Genomic DNA, 16,334 nt, shown 5'->3' with positions numbered 1-16,334 from the left:
TGGGTAGCAAGGTTGAGTATTGTACATCAAGTATACTTGTCACAATAAATGATTTGAGTTCTAGTTGATTACAAGGTTAATTAAGGAACTTCAAGAATATATATCTGTAACTGACTTGGAAAATCAGGGTAAATCGATGATCAGGACACTCGTTACATAGCAAAAATAGTGTTCCAATACTACCTATACTAACCTTGTCTTTGGTCAGTATTGAAACAACCATTTTAAAAAGGTCCATAATGAGACAAAACAAATCTCAAATCTACAAATGACTCCAATGTTGTTCACTATTGGAGCTTGTGGTCTGTTTTTGTTTGAGCGTGGGTAAAATTTCTGGACTATTAGTTCCAACACCTAAACATAGATGGAATAAATACAGTCAATATTTGTGTATAAATTATGCTGTGGTTATGTGCAATGATTGACGGAAGTACTGTTTTCTTAACTACTTCAATTCATTCTGGTCCCTCTTACATACCTATAATGGACTATATTGTATATACAAGCTCTTGAGACATATCATGCTCTTTGTTGAATCATCATCTATATTGAAGTAGTCGTATACTGTTACCAGCATATGACAGTGATCATACTGACTTTGCAAAGTGTATATTTAGCATACCTAGGCCTGTAACTCAAAGATAATATATTTAATTCTCATAGTACAGTGCCATGCAACATTTTTTGCAGTATGGCATAAAATATTTCTATCATGCATGTTCGTGAAACCTATTTGTAACCATGCAGCATTCAAATATGAGTTTTATATTCAAGTATTTGATAGCCCATTGGCCACCTACATTATACTTAATACAAAAGTTGTGTAGTTTATGTACACTGTAAAACCAGGGTTGTTATGGTAGCACCAAATTAGGGTGTCAAGCACACCGCATGTGCACCACTGACACCCTTTCAGCCTTTCTAAAACTCTTTGGGGGTGCCAGCCTTTCTGACACCCCAGAGGGTGTCAACCACAATAGAGAATTTAAAATTTGTTGAAGGGTGTCATGTGGGGTGCTGTGTAACACCCTGGTGGGGTACTATAGTGATGCCCTATACTACTAAAGCTTCCATTGGATGAAACCTCGATCATCCACCATCCTCTCTTGGTTATTTAGGAAGTACGTACATGTGCATGATCTGTTAAATACAGCAATTCAATACATTACAAATATACTTACTTGCTTGTCTTTCTACACTTCATGCAAGTTGCAGTTTGCATGTATTTATAATGTATAGCTCTAACTCCTAAAAAACGTTTAATTGTGGGATTTTAGAACATTTTCAAGTCAAATTTAATTTCTAAACATATTTGTAACCAGATTAGTGAAAAGGGGTCTTCCACACACATCCAATTTACCAACTTTTGATGACTCATAACTTCATATTGGAAAAGCTATTGATTTGAAATTTGGTCAGTGTAGTGAGCACCAACATGGCATAGCTAATGGATGGAAAAATTTTCAGGTTAATAATTTTATTATGTTACTGGAGCACTGATCATAAGTTAATGCCTTCCAAGTTCATAGAATTGGATGTGTGTGGAAGACTGCGTTTCACAAATCTGGTCAAATCGTTTGGCTTTTATGCTTTTATATGGACAAATCTAGCATATACAAATTTGCACCACAAAACTTCCAGTGAACCCACAATTAAAAGAAACTATGGAAACATAGGTTATAAAATTTAATACATTGAACATTAGGTTGATGGATAAATGAAGAGAGTTGGTCACCATGGTGTGTCATAAGACTATTACAAAAACACCCCTTGACATCCTTACACCTTATCAATAAACTGGGGTGTTACCATGACACCCAGAGTGCCACTTGGTACTTATATAATTAAGTATATACACTCTTAGAGTGCTACCACAACACTTCAATAACACCCTTGGGTGTTACTATGACACACTAAATCACCCCAGGGTGTCATAGTATGTACATGTAGTGTGAGCACTCGTAGGGTGTTATAAGAACATTCAGGGTGCATTGCACTTTAGGGTGTCACTGTATTTGTAGTATAGCATGCAGCCTCCATTAAGCTGTTGACAAACTCATGATCACTGAAAACATTATTTTTATGTGACAAATTTTGATGTGGAGTATAATTGCTTGAAATTTTCATTGAACGTAGCTACAGTTGTATCTGGCTACATTTTGATACTAAGAGCAAGTTAATCAGTATAAGGAATCAAGTGTTACATCGTTTTGTTTGCTGGTATGTCAAATGTGTGGAAAAGGTACCTTTTTGCAAATCCTGTCACATATGTTAAAGAAATTTGTATATAAATGCCATGCAGAGTGTAGGTAGCTACAGTTGCTTGACAACAAATACATAATTATGTCCATACACACTGCTATTATATAGCTGTACGCTATGTACATATACTTCCAAAACTAATACTGTTCAGCCAGCCGATCTGAATGTCACTAGAATGTTAAGTACAATAACATTCCACTGATAACAACCGCACTATAACGATAAATGTCTTACAATCCAAATTAGTAATGCCAAAACAAATATCCATGCAGTATATATGCTATATGAAGCTGACATACCAGTAACCACCATAAATACATCAAATGCTGCCAACATGCATGCATGTATAAATCTATATCCTAACACATGCCATGTATTTGGAATTGCCACTTTATTGTACTATATAACACTGACAAAGTTTAGGTATCTACTCACAAGTTTACATCATACACTAACCTCAGGAACTTGAGAATGTAGCATATGTTCCTAGGTTAGTATGTCTATTGTCAAGTTGTACCAATTGGCAGGGCTGCCCAGAGAAATTAAGGGGCTCAGGGCAAAGAGTTAAAGTGGGGCCCCAGGAGTAAGGAGGTTTCCATTCTGAATCACAACTTCACCCAAACTGTAAGTTGAAGACAAAAAAAAGGTCATTACATGCTGACAATGACAATAGCTACCCCTAACCAACCATATCTCCTTATTTATAAGCTTGCTACACTGCTCCTCTGAAGAATGCTGTGACTGTTCTAGATCTGACTGCTCTATTAGAGTATATCGATCTTTTAAACAGGTATTCAAGGGGCCCTTCATGAGGCCTCCTGGAGCCCCTTTCAGGCTGCCCCCCCCCCCCCCCCCCCCCCCCTTGTGGGCGGCCCTGCCAATTGGGAGTCAGCTAGCTGGAAAACAGATTTTCTTGGACTGGGTTCATGCCACAAGAATCTTATCTCATGGTATCACCATGCACAGTATTCAAATTCGAAATAAAGAACTGACCATAAATTGTGGGCAAACAATACTACAATTATAATATGTACATGTTGAACTGAGCCCTGACAAATCAGCTAAAAAATAAATTTCAGCCGATCAAATAATTAGTGCATGGTGACAGTATATGTATAGTGCCAAGAGCATGCAGACATACACTTTGGCTCCATTACAAGTTTGTGAAAGGGTTGTATCAGAGCATATATTTTATGGGCTCTCCATTATGGGCTCTCCACAGGAAATGTATGATTTGATTTGAAAACATTTGTAGTAGGTTAATTAAGCAGTACTACAAATGAGCCAAACTTCAAGAATTTGTCAGCTCAATGTGACTGTACATATAATAGGCCTTATAACTGCAACGCATTATTGGGAGTGGCAACTCTGGTGGCATGGGTTAGCTATGCCCAATCTCCTTGTCTGCATTCTCTAAATACACTATGCATTTAAAGCTATGTAGCTATATATAGCTATACACATGCAGCTATATATGTATACATGTACAGCATTCAAAAATTATGTTAAATTACTGATGATTAATAACATGCATTTCAGTATCATTAAGTGATGTTATATCTCAACATGTACCTTAATTTACTATGTAAACAGTATTCATTTTTATCGTGTAATTGCTGTAACTCCATTGGCACAAACCCATGTGCTGATCATGGCCCACAATTAATATTAGTCATCAAAAGAAAGGGTCATCATGTGTAATTCAAACTGACCTATTCAGAAAGCAAACCCATTAAAACAATCGATTATATATGATTATGATTAAATACGGGTGCACTGTTAAAAATAGGGTGTAATCCAATCACCTTTAGAGGAGTTCTAACTGCTGTTTAAATTAAACTCCTTTGAAGGGAGTTGTAGTACTCCCCAGGGGTGCTCTAGGAGCAACTAAAAGGTGTTACAAAGGCGTTACAATACTCCCTAAGGGTGTTCTAGGAATAGCTATAAAGGCGTCACAGTACACTTTAAAGGTGTTCTAGTGCTCTCCATGGTGGCATTTTGTTGAAAAGAAATGTAGGCTAGCTATAACATTCCGGTAACCTTCATGTTGATTTCAATTTATACGCAATGATTAACAACAACAAACCACATTAGCAGTACACAATTATATTTTTGCAACACTTTTATACTTATCACATGGTTGTTGTAACACCTCACTTTAACAGTGGGTGAAGACAAAGTCTGTATACCCAATCAATGTATTAACAGTAAATCTAAAATCTAGTAAATAATTATCTAACAGCAATTTAAAAGTGTTAATTGAACTACAACAGATCAGAGGTAGGTAAACTGTTCCATCATTCTATTCATAAAGTAATTTGATCTGCACAATAATCTTAATGATAATAATGGCTTAATTCTGAGGGTCTACCAGTGACCTACACTGATAGCCTACGATACATTAAATACTAACTATACACTAACATCTAAATATTTAGTTACAAGTGGCTAAAATTGTTAGATGCAGGATTCTTGGAATGACGGGAACAGGGACAAAGGTAATGGAAACAACAAAGAATTGTCAGTTTGCTAATAAATGATTTCATAAAAGTTCTTCCAGTTTCTGTTTTATTACAGCTAATGACTGCGTGTGTATGATCAATTATTGGCAGAGAGTTCCATAGTCTAGGTAGGTGAAAGAAATATGAGTTCATAGCTGGGCTGTCTTGTGGTGTGGTTTTGTGCCAGAAGATCTAGTAGAACCAGTATTGAAGTTGACATAGTTCAAGATATTAAACATATCTGTTGGAGTTTTATATAAGTGATGAAAAAAAGGATGTCAGCTATTTTGTAAATATACATCAATGGCAACATACCGAGTTGGGTCAGTGTAGTTCAGCTCTTCTCAAGGCTGAAGTGTAACCTGAGAGTATAAATTTAGTAGCACGCCTTTGCACCCGGCCTTCTCAATTAATGCAATGTCTTTGAACAAAATTAGGTCTCCACAATGTGGAGCAGTATAACAGTTTAGTGATATGTAAAGGGATTTTCTGGCCTGAGGACAATCAATCCTCGAAACTCTGCGAATCCTTGAATGTTGCTCAGTCGTGTTGTTTAGCTAAACAATTTAAACTGGTCTCCCCTCGACCAGTAGTATTGAAGCCAGTACACCTGACTGACTGACATACATGAAACTGGTCCTTTTTTCTGCACTGACATACTATTAAATCTTGGTGGTACTAACTGGGGGGGGGCTCGTGATGTCCGGTGGGACTAAAATAGTTACGGGCGCCGCCATTTAATTATCGTTTGCCTGATCATTAAACTACACGCCCTTCTTAACTTGACATGTGATTTCACGCTAGCAATGAGTGGTGTAGAAGACACTGACGTAGATCAAGATCGTGAACTGTTGTTACCAGAGAAGCGACCTTATGGAACTGTTCAGTCTTCCAGCATTGACAACAACACGAAGCCTCGTCTGTGGACGGTTGCATACTCCTGTGCAGTGATCGTACAGTCTTGGCTTGTATTTGGTCTCACTATAGGATATACGTCACCTGTACTGAGTGATCTTGAGGGTGACGATGGGAGTTCTTCAGCTCCTTTAGGCAAGACTACTTACCAGGATCTTTTCAGTGTGAGTCACTGTGTTTTGCATTAATAAGTTCCATCAATTCATGCACTACATGGTTGTTTGTGTGAATGAATCTAGCTTGTGTAGTCATAGATAATATAACCCCCTATATGGTGGAGCCAACTACGTAGTATGTAGTGATTTTTTTCTTTTGTTTATAAGTTCAACATTCATTATTAACCATTAAGCCACTCCCAATTGGTACACCGGTTTCTGGTCCCGGCCCGCCCGCACCAAAATATCAAAAATCTCTAGAATAGTCTATTATTATGATTTTGCTGCTCGTTACGCATACGCATACTCTACTTAGCTATATAATGTTTATATTCCGCTTATTGGCACATGTTGCATTGCTTTCTGGTACGTGCTATATAATTGTAAGTGACAACCATAGTATATGGCTTTTTGAAGTTTGTTTTTTAGAAGCCATTTAATTTGTATTTCGTGACTGGTGTCTAAATGTGTCAGTGTTATTTTGTAGGTTTATTTTGTTGTACATAAATAATTCATGCTAGTGCATGTATCTAATTACAGTCATGTAGCTGTATCCAGTAGAATTTAATATTGTGATTTTAATAGTATAATAATAATGACATAATGACGAAATTCGCCCACATACCCCTTTCAGAGTGAACAGGACCAGAAACCGGTATACCAATTGGAGTGGCCTTACACATAAAAAGAATTACATCACAAAAATCATACCAATTCCAAACTGTTGGAGCAGGCCAAATCAATAGCTGGATCTTGTAAATTATACCCATAGTATGCAGTGATTAAAATCCAAGTTAAAATCAGTATGGTATAGTTGTATGATTGATTCATGCCGGCATGATGGTGAAACTAACTTTCACACTATGGTGTTGACATGTTAGAACAACTGAAGTGGCCATCTTAAAGTTAACTACAAAATATTACATGGACTGGCTGATACCTCTATGACATTCACACCCCAATCAATGACTATCCATGGTCACAATTCCTTTATCCAGAACTGAATCCTGTCTGAACTCATTTTTACCCTCAATCATCAAAATAATTATGGAATGAATTACGTTGAACTGGACAACCTTAACCAATTTAAAGATGATATATTTGCTCACCTCTTCCCTATAGATTATACTGTATAGCCAGAAATTTTCATGGGATGCAACTTTTGCAAAATAGTGTAAAATATGATTTTCGCATTTTTAAATTCATGAAATCCTACGAAACATTTCGCTTTGGTAATACGTATGTGTATGTAACCTCAAACATTTTACGATTATATTTTCATGAAGCTGTCATTACTCACGAAATTTGCAAAAGTTTTGTCCCTCAAAAAATTCCATCTATACGGTAGCTAATTGTATATTGTCACACATAAACTGCCACAAAAAATTTAGTGTTAAAACTGTCTATAGCTTCTGGGGAGGACAATATATAATATATGCGTACATAAAGTATATGTACTGCAGGTCCACAGTACTTTCAACTTGTCATAATTTTTATTATGATCAGTCAGTGGAAGCCATGAATGTAATTTGATTAATGTAAAAGCACTTAATCTAAATGATGGTACTCACTATCTAGACTTGCAATTGGCATATATGCAGACTCTTCCATGCAAAAATCCCAAAAAGGAAAAAGAGGAAAATAAATTCTGCTACAGTATTCAATGCAAAAAAAATGTTTGTTTCATAACTTGAGATGCTACAGTTTTATTACTCTTATTTAAAGACCATGGCTCAGCTATAGTGAGCTCAAAGGAGTCCAAGCTATAATTCTTTCGCTCACCGAGTTTGTATAATTGATTACACTCTATGTAGTATTTTAAAATTTAATTATTTTGTATACTGTGTATAACTCACAGGATGGGTATAAAATCACAGATACTTATATTAATTGTGACAGTAAGCCAGTTGTAGGGTGTGCACCTGGTGGTCTTCATTAACATGAGTTATAGAGATCAGTGATATAGTGGTGGTTTCTTTGAGTCATTTATGACCCTGAAGTAATTTGTGTTGTATATTTGTCAGACCTTCAATGCTGGTCACTGTAAAGCTTTAATATAATCATATCATGATATGTAAAGGACAGCCACTGTTCAGTATAGAAACTTACATTGCAGCATCATACCATGGAAAATTAGCTTCCTAGTATTTTTTCTGTAAATGGGACACACTTGGAGGATTATGGGTGTCACATACAATGACTGTTCTATTAGACTATTTGACTGTTTTAATCTTATATGAAATATTTCTTTATTGGAGAATGGAGAAGGACGAAGGGCATGTACCCCCAGTACCACTCTCTGGATACATCACTGAGTTACTTAGGTCACATCATTAAAGCAATATTTGTATGTTGAAGTATCATGAATGACACTAATATACATAGGCAGTGGAAAGGGGGGAAAGGCTAGGAGGCTGAAGCCCCCTAAATCTTCCCTCAGAATGATATCTGAGTGGGGCTGAAAACCGTGAGAAAGATTGATATAATTATTCTATAATAGAATGCTCAAACACCCCAATAGAGCAATCAAAGGGTTCATAAAAACGTGCTCCTAACAGCAGTCCGAAAACAAAAATAAATCTTCAGTGAGAATCGAACCATTGACCTCTTACTTTAAAAGTTGGTGTCTTACAACTGTACCAAGTATTCTCAGGTGTCTGCTTGAAAGCTGCTTTTAAATACTGTATGTTTTATTTATTCTGTAGTCATCAGCTAAAAACTTTGCCAAAAGATCTAGGGGTATTTATTGACTGAAAATAGCCTGCTTTAAATACTTTTGACTAAAAAAATGGTATTTTAGTTGAAATTCTTCAAATTGTGCCTATAAATTAATTCTGGTGACCAGAGTATAATCTCTGGCAGCAGGAGGTCACTGTAGCAATTTTAGCTTTTGTGATATCTCATAATTCACAACTCCTCCTCACATCAACTGCTTCCTCTACCACTGCTAATATACATGTATTGTAGAGTTAAGTGCACTTACTTCCTTTGCACCCCCTAGATCCACCATTGACATTCCAGTATATAGTCAAATTTAAAACAACACTGAATGCCAAAATTAGTTTATTCATTTTTTATCTGCAAAATTTATATGTACCAAAATTTATCCCAGAACATTTATTAATTCCGTCATTGATATATATGTATCTAAATGCCTGCAGGAATAAAAGAAACCATGTAACGTTAACATTAATCCCCATGCAAGGCTGTACAAAAAGGGCATATCCATGAAAGTAAAAGTAACTGCACGTACTGGTGAAGAGCTGATATCTGGTGCAGCCAAAATTCAACTATGTTTTGCAATCTTACATTGGTCCTTATCGTTGACTTGTGCAGTCTTGCTGCATTTCTAATTAATTCAATTTAACTCTGATTGGGTAGTAATTTGCATGCCTTTTTTCCTTTACACTGCACATGACTATTGAAAAAAGCCGCCAAATTACTAGCCAATTAGTTAAAATGAGTCAGTTGGGAATGGAGCAAGACTGCACAAGTCCGCCATGACAGTGGCTTAAACTAAAAATTATACACTCTATTCATATGAACCTTCAACCTTGTGGTCTTGTAATAAATAGCAGTGTGTAATATGTTGTGTGATATGTGCAATTGCATGACTGCATTCCATCAATGCCTCTGTAGGTTCTATTTCCAGTTGGAGGTCTGATTGGTACAATCATTGCAGGATGGATAGTTGATAAAATTGGTCGTAAATTATCATTTTTGGTATGCAGTATAACTTATGCTGTTGGGTGGCTATTGATCATTTTAACATTACTAACTAATGGAACAGTATTCCGATTGCTCATTTTTGCTGGGAGATTAATAGGAGGAATTGGAGTAGGATTTGCTTCACTGTGTGCTCCAGTAAGTTTCTTGACTTGTGTATGCTTTGAAACTATAGTGGTATTGGCCCTAGCTCCTTGATGTTTACTGCTGTGCTTTAAGTGTTAATATCCTCATCCTCATTCTATTATTACTGGTGCTGCTGAATACTGGTAGGCCTGAGCCTATTGTACTCAAAATTTTACCTATATTATTCCTTCCAGAATTTCCAAAAAATTATTCCATTAGTCTTTTTTATTCTTGTAGCCAGCGTATCATTCCATAATAATGCTGATTTAGTTTCTGTAGCTAGTCATTTAGTTTTCAAGATGCTGCATGGTAAGTAGTTTTGCCAGAATTAATTATGAAGCATTCCATTTTATACTTCATATTTCTAGCCATAAGTAGTTACAACAGACTTAGGATAGCTATATATCTGCAGTAATAATTCAAGAGTTTTCAATTATAAGTGTATTGTAGCTTTAGCTATAGCTACATGCTAAGTTAGGTTGATAATGATATCAATAATTTTATGTTCAAAGACTTGAAGAAGATACACTGGCTTAAGATGTGCAAGTTTCAGAATTGTAGATAATCATACAGTTAAATTCCTGATGCTGGCTGCAGATTGTTACAGTGGAACCTCAGTTATCTGGACCCCACTTATCCGAATTCTTGATTAATTGAACTACGGAAATGACTGCTCTATTAGAGTAGTGATTGTTCTATTAGGGTAGTTGAAAATACTGATATTCTGGTTATTTATGCACAGTTTCAGAGATATGGACTTTTTAGACTTATGTACCACCCCTGGTCCCAAGGGGTTCCGATAACACTGAGACTCCACTGTAACATTAAATGCTTTGACTGGTCTATTAGAATATATGAGGCTTTTCAACCCCTTTTCAGCCAGCACTTGTAAAATAATGTCAGCTATATATCATTCTTAGATTCTTAACTCTTTCTTCTAGCTAATCAGGAAAAAACACACTCCATAATTCCACCAATTATTTCCATGGACATCCAATAATTCTAAAATTATGCCTGTAACCATCCTATATAATTCCTGTATTTTCTCACAAAATTGATGACCTATTATTTTCAAAATTATGCCGACATAATAGGTACAGGCCTAACAAGAAATAGCTTAAAGTTACAACTGAATACAGGGTGTATCCATTCACTGGACTGGACTACTGGACTGGACTACTGGACTGGACTACTGGACTGGACTACTGGACTGGACTACTGGACTGGACTACTGGACTGGACTACTGGACTGGACTACTGGACTGGACTACTGGACTGGCATATTTTTGGTTTTTGCACATTCTGTGGTTAAAATTTATTGAGTTTCGCAAGCCAAGGGACCTGAGGGAACCTACAGCCCACTACTAAATGCTGAATATGAGCAGTGGAGTATGCGATAACTGTCTTAATAATTTCGCTGTGATTTATTATGTCCTACAACACTTATTCCTTACACCCTGGTGTATAGTAATGCTGTAGGGAATGTATATCAGCAATAGTTAACCAGCGATCAACTCGCCAGTTGACAAGATATCCTTAGTGTGAGCTCAAGGAGCAAGCTATATATAGCTTTACTTCTGGAGAAAGGCTTACCGATTCAAAATTTTTTCAGCATGTGCTTAATTATAATCATTGCGTCCCGTGGCACTGAAAACAAGTCCGTCCATGCTAGTTCAATTCCTGAGCTCACACTAAGGATATCTTGAAGGATATTGTCAACTGGCAAGTTGATCACTGGTTAATTATTGCTGATACACATTCCCTACAGCATTACTGTACACCAGGGTGTAAGGAATAAGTGTTGTAGGACATAATAAATCACAGCAAAAATATTAAAAGACAGTTATCGCATACTCTACTGCTCATATTCAGCATTTAGTAGTGGGCTGTAGGTTCCCTTAGGACCCTTGACTTGTGAGACTCAATAAATGTTAACCACAGAATGTGCAATAACCAAAAATATACCAGTCCAGTAGTCCAGTCCAGTATTCCAGCCCAGTAGTCCAGTCCAGTATTCCAGTCCAGCAGTCCAGTCCAGTGAGTGGATACACCCACTGAATGCATGATTCATAATGACAGTGATGTGGAATTGTCTACAACCTTGTAGTTATCAGGGTTGTGTTAAAGTTCTGTAAATTGACCAAAGAGATTAAATTTCCAATTGGGATTAAGGTTGACATGCCCCCTGTAATAGCTAGGGAGTAGCATTCTATAGCAAGTGCACTATGGAAATAGCATGATAAATGTGACTATTTTTACAAAGGTTCCCTGAAAATCGAAATGTACTTTATGTCACCAACATTTAGCTAGGGTATATGCATTACACTAATGAGTTCCATTGTGATTCTTCTGTCACACTGTTGGGTCTGCTTTCTGTGCTCGTAGGTGTTTCCGGAGCCTTGTAAATCCATGGGATGACAATCTGCTTCCCTGAGACCATGCCATTTACTGGAATAGTCATTCACACGGACTTGAATAGTAAGCATCAACTAGCTGGATGTTTTTGACCAGTGTTTGGCTGGGCACTGGCTGATTTTCCGTGCTTGTCAGTCTAGGGTTTCTGGAGCCCTGTGAATCCATAGGATGATGCTCTACTTCACTGAGACCATTCCGCTGGCTTTGCCAAAATGGTTCACACAGACTCGGCCAGGTAACAGCAATTGGCTGGATAATTTTGACCAGGGTGTTTGGCTGGGTGCTGGCTGTGGGTGCAGGTGTATATACCTGGTTTGAAATAAATCTATTGAAGTGCTTAAACTGGTGGTATGATAATAATATTGTATACTAGCTAGTGCACTATACAATCATGTGCACACTGTAGATAATTGAATACTATGTTGGATACACTAGATTTCATTTATTCATGATAATTATGTAATTATATTACAAGTCTTGATTTGAATGTTATTTAATTATATAGCTTAAATGTCTGGATTTATAGTGCATGCATACTACATAATTACTTTGGAAAAACAATCCAATTCTCACTTTAGAAGTTTTGAGACAAACGGTTTTAAAGAATTTATAAGTCAGTATAACTTTCCAGGGATAGCAAGCATGTGTATGAAATTTACACAAAAGATGCATCAATCTATTCCTTTCAGACCACTTCCAGTACTTGTAACTGCTAGTTTCCCGCCAAATAAGATAGAAAGTCTGAGCAGTTGGAGGAGTAATATAGTATCACAAGTGATTACAAATGGGAGGAGGGTGGCAGGTGATGGGGTGGGCAAGAGATAGACTTCAAAATGGAGGTAGACCCCAGACACGTGGCTGATATGCAACAAAATCAACATAGAAAACAACTTACTAATCAGGCCATCCACCAGTGCACCACTGATTATTGCCAAGCCAGGTCCTTCAGAAACTGCCATTTGAGCTCACCATGCATGCACACCACCTAGAAAAGACATCTCTTAAAACCAGCCTCGATTGCGAGTAGTTTAGGTAATGCTGGGGGTCAAAACCAATAGTGTTGGTAGTGTTAGTTTGATTTTACCTGATGTGTGATTTGGATCGGTTTTGTGAATCTGTATGGTCACATAATTATATACATGAAATATAATGCTTGACCTGCTCCCATATGTGTTGTACCTTTTTACTTCTGTAGTTGTACATAGCAGAGTTGTCTTCCAGCAAAACTCGTGGATTTTTTGGAACTCTAACTCACCTACATCTTACAACTGGAGTTTTTATTGCACAAATAGTTGGCGCTTACATAACCTACTATTGGCTTGCAGTTATTACACTAGTGATAATTTGTTTATTCACAATGCTGGCTATCAGTCTAAAGGAGACACCAAGATGGCTGATGACACAAAGAAGGAATGGTGAAGCACGTGAAGTTTTAGTGTGGCTTAGAGGAGAACATTATAATGTTGACAAGGAATTACTAGATGTGACTAAACAATTAGAATCAGAAAACAAGAACAAACTGAGTTTTGCTGAAACAGTTAAAGCATTCAGAAGTAAAGCAGTTTATTATCCTGTGATCCTTGGTGTGGTACTAATGTTCTTTCAACAATGTTTTGGGATAGCTGGAATCATATTCAATGCTGAGGATATTTTCAAACAAGCTAAAATCAAATCACCTGGTCTGTTATCTTCTGTTACAGTTGGGGGAACCCAGATGATTTTTAGTTTAGTTGGAGTGTTGCTTACAGACATAGCAGGAAGACGAATCTTATTGGTACTTAGTTCCATCATAGGATGTATGAGCCTCACAGCAATGGGAACTTATGAATATCTCAATGATGAACCGTATTGTAACCCATCGAGTGGTACCGGCTGTAAAGAAAATCTTTACCCAATGGCTATAACCAGTATGGCTTGTTTACTGGCTGGATTTTCTGTTGGATTGGGAGCTATACCATGGCTCATTGCTTCAGAAATTGTTCCTCTGAAAGTACGAGGTCTAGGTGTTGGAATTATTACTTGTTTTAACTGGAGTTATGTCATAATCCTCACTGGACTGTTTAGAAATTACGAAGATGCTGTTCACCCTTGGGGTGCCTTCTGGTCATTTGCATTAGTTGCTTTTTGTGGAATCATCTACATTGCCGTGTTTATTCCGGAAACTAAAGGAAAGTCCTTAGAAGAAATAGAACAAAATTTCTGTAACTGATTTTCTAAATTTTAGTCATAGATATATACATGCACACGTATATTTTATAATTTACATCATGTGTTTATTTAATTTGTTTACATATTGAGTTGTCAAATTGCTATCACACAGCTACCTAATCATGACATTTTATCAATGCATAAAAATGTCACATTTAAAACCTCATAAAGAAATCTGCATGAGTTAAAAATCATAACAACAAAGCTACTTGGAAAAGTAAACAACTATTAATTGAATACTGGATACAAAAGAAATAGTTGCACTATTATACTAGTGAAACCTGTCCACTATTCCTGGACCAGTTGTTTTACAGTAGGCCTGGCAGGACTCACTGTATATTCCATGCAAACCAGAGACAGCTTACTCAGCCATAAGGGGCATGCAAAAACTGTCCCATCTTCAGCCTGCATAACCACTCAGTTTAGTAACTACGCTGGACTGATCATTTTCACTTGATTTATACATGACATGCATGTGGCTACGTACACCTTTTCTTTGTAGACATCAACACAAAAATACAGAAATTAACACAAGTAATGGAGTCTGATAGAAAGATCTACTATGTCCAGTCACGAAATTATTATAGTATTAAAACAGACAGTATACATAAGATTGTGGTACCTTGTTAACTTGATCTCAGTTAAGTGTGCTGTATTAGCTATGATTAAGACTTCTAATTCATAATCATTATACATTACAATGTAAAGAGTTGCTAATTAGCCATTGTTTCAGCTCTCAGTGTATCATTAATTTAATGCAAATTCAAAGTTTTTATAGTCTTTATCTTCTGGCAGCTGCAGATTGTTCAAGAAGGAAAATATAGGTAATCAAGAGTTGATTCTGACTTGTGGCATTCTGAAACGTTGAGAGTGTCCTCTATTAACTGATGACATTGATGTTAATAGATGGTACATCGATCCATTTGACTATTGATTATATTATAGAACATGACTAGCTATAGTATACAAAAAGTACGTCATGATTCTAGAGAGGGCCAGTTGAGTGATATGTGAGCATGGTATAGTAACGCTACTTCTCCATGTCATTGAGTAATCGTTCATTGTATATATACCTTGCAGCACTTGAATTACCGGTATGTTGAATCTTTACTATAGCACAAATATCAGATTGTAGGTAAGGAGCCCATATGGGCGAAGCATATTCTAGCATGGGTCTAACAAAAGACTTGTAACAATGAAATTTGGCAGAAAAATGATTAACGTTCCTCCTAGAAAAGCTAGTATAGCCTAATGACATGCAGATGTTGTGAATATGTTTTTTTCCAAGTGAGATGTTGGTCAAATGCCATGCCAAGATATTTTGCATTGCAGGTAATAGCTATGTTCAATAATTTGATGTCTATTAGAAACTGTAAGATGTAGCTACATATAGCTATATACTTGGCTGGTCCATTTGCCATCTTATGACCCATATTTGTAAAGTAAACAAGTCTTGTTGAAGATGTTCAGAGTCACTGGGAGAATGAATAGTATTGTAAATTGAGATATCATTTGCATACGCCGGAAAGTACTGTAGAAGGGTTGTTACTTTCTCCATCAATAACAACTGTTTGAGTTTTGTCTCAAAAATTTTTTGATCCATTCTAGTAAGTGGCCATTTATGCCACGGTGAGATTTTTTTGACAAATGCGGTACCTCATCAAACGCTGTAGAAAAGTCAAGAAACAAAGCATCAGTTTGATCTCCAGAGTTCAGTGCTTTAGCAAAATCATTAACCACATGCACCCAGCAACATGACCACTTAGAGCGGAAACCATCCTGACTGTCACACAAAATATCAAGATGTAAATACTGGTGATACATAGCAAATACTGGTTAGCGGGACAGGTCGATAATTACCTGGATCACTTCTATATATAGAGGGCGGGCATGTGTGGTTTTTTAATAGTCATCTTGATGGTAGGACCCAATGCTTATAGATGTCTATATCTTTGACACCATTTACTTGAATCAGTGTAAAGGGTTGAATTAGTGTAAAGGGTTGAATTGAATTACAAAATTAGGT

At 36.7% G+C, this 16,334-nt stretch overlaps 1 protein-coding gene across 1 annotated transcript; it reads left to right on the top strand.

The window, feature by feature from the left end:
* The first annotated feature begins 5,527 nt into the window (after nt 1-5,527).
* Nucleotides 5,528-14,392, top strand: LOC136251769 (solute carrier family 2, facilitated glucose transporter member 8-like). Its single transcript, XM_066044182.1, has 3 exons — nt 5,528-5,842; nt 9,473-9,697; nt 13,296-14,392. The coding sequence occupies exons 1-3, from the start codon at nt 5,570-5,572 to the stop codon at nt 14,307-14,309; spliced, it is 1,512 nt and encodes a 503-aa protein (XP_065900254.1). The 5' UTR covers nt 5,528-5,569; the 3' UTR covers nt 14,310-14,392.
* The last annotated feature ends 1,942 nt before the right edge of the window (nt 14,393-16,334 follow it).

The sequence above is a fragment of the Dysidea avara genome, chromosome 3 (genome assembly GCF_963678975.1).
Source record: "Dysidea avara chromosome 3, odDysAvar1.4, whole genome shotgun sequence".
Taxonomy (NCBI): domain Eukaryota; kingdom Metazoa; phylum Porifera; class Demospongiae; order Dictyoceratida; family Dysideidae; genus Dysidea; species Dysidea avara.
This window is presented reverse-complemented; position numbering and strand designations above follow the sequence as displayed.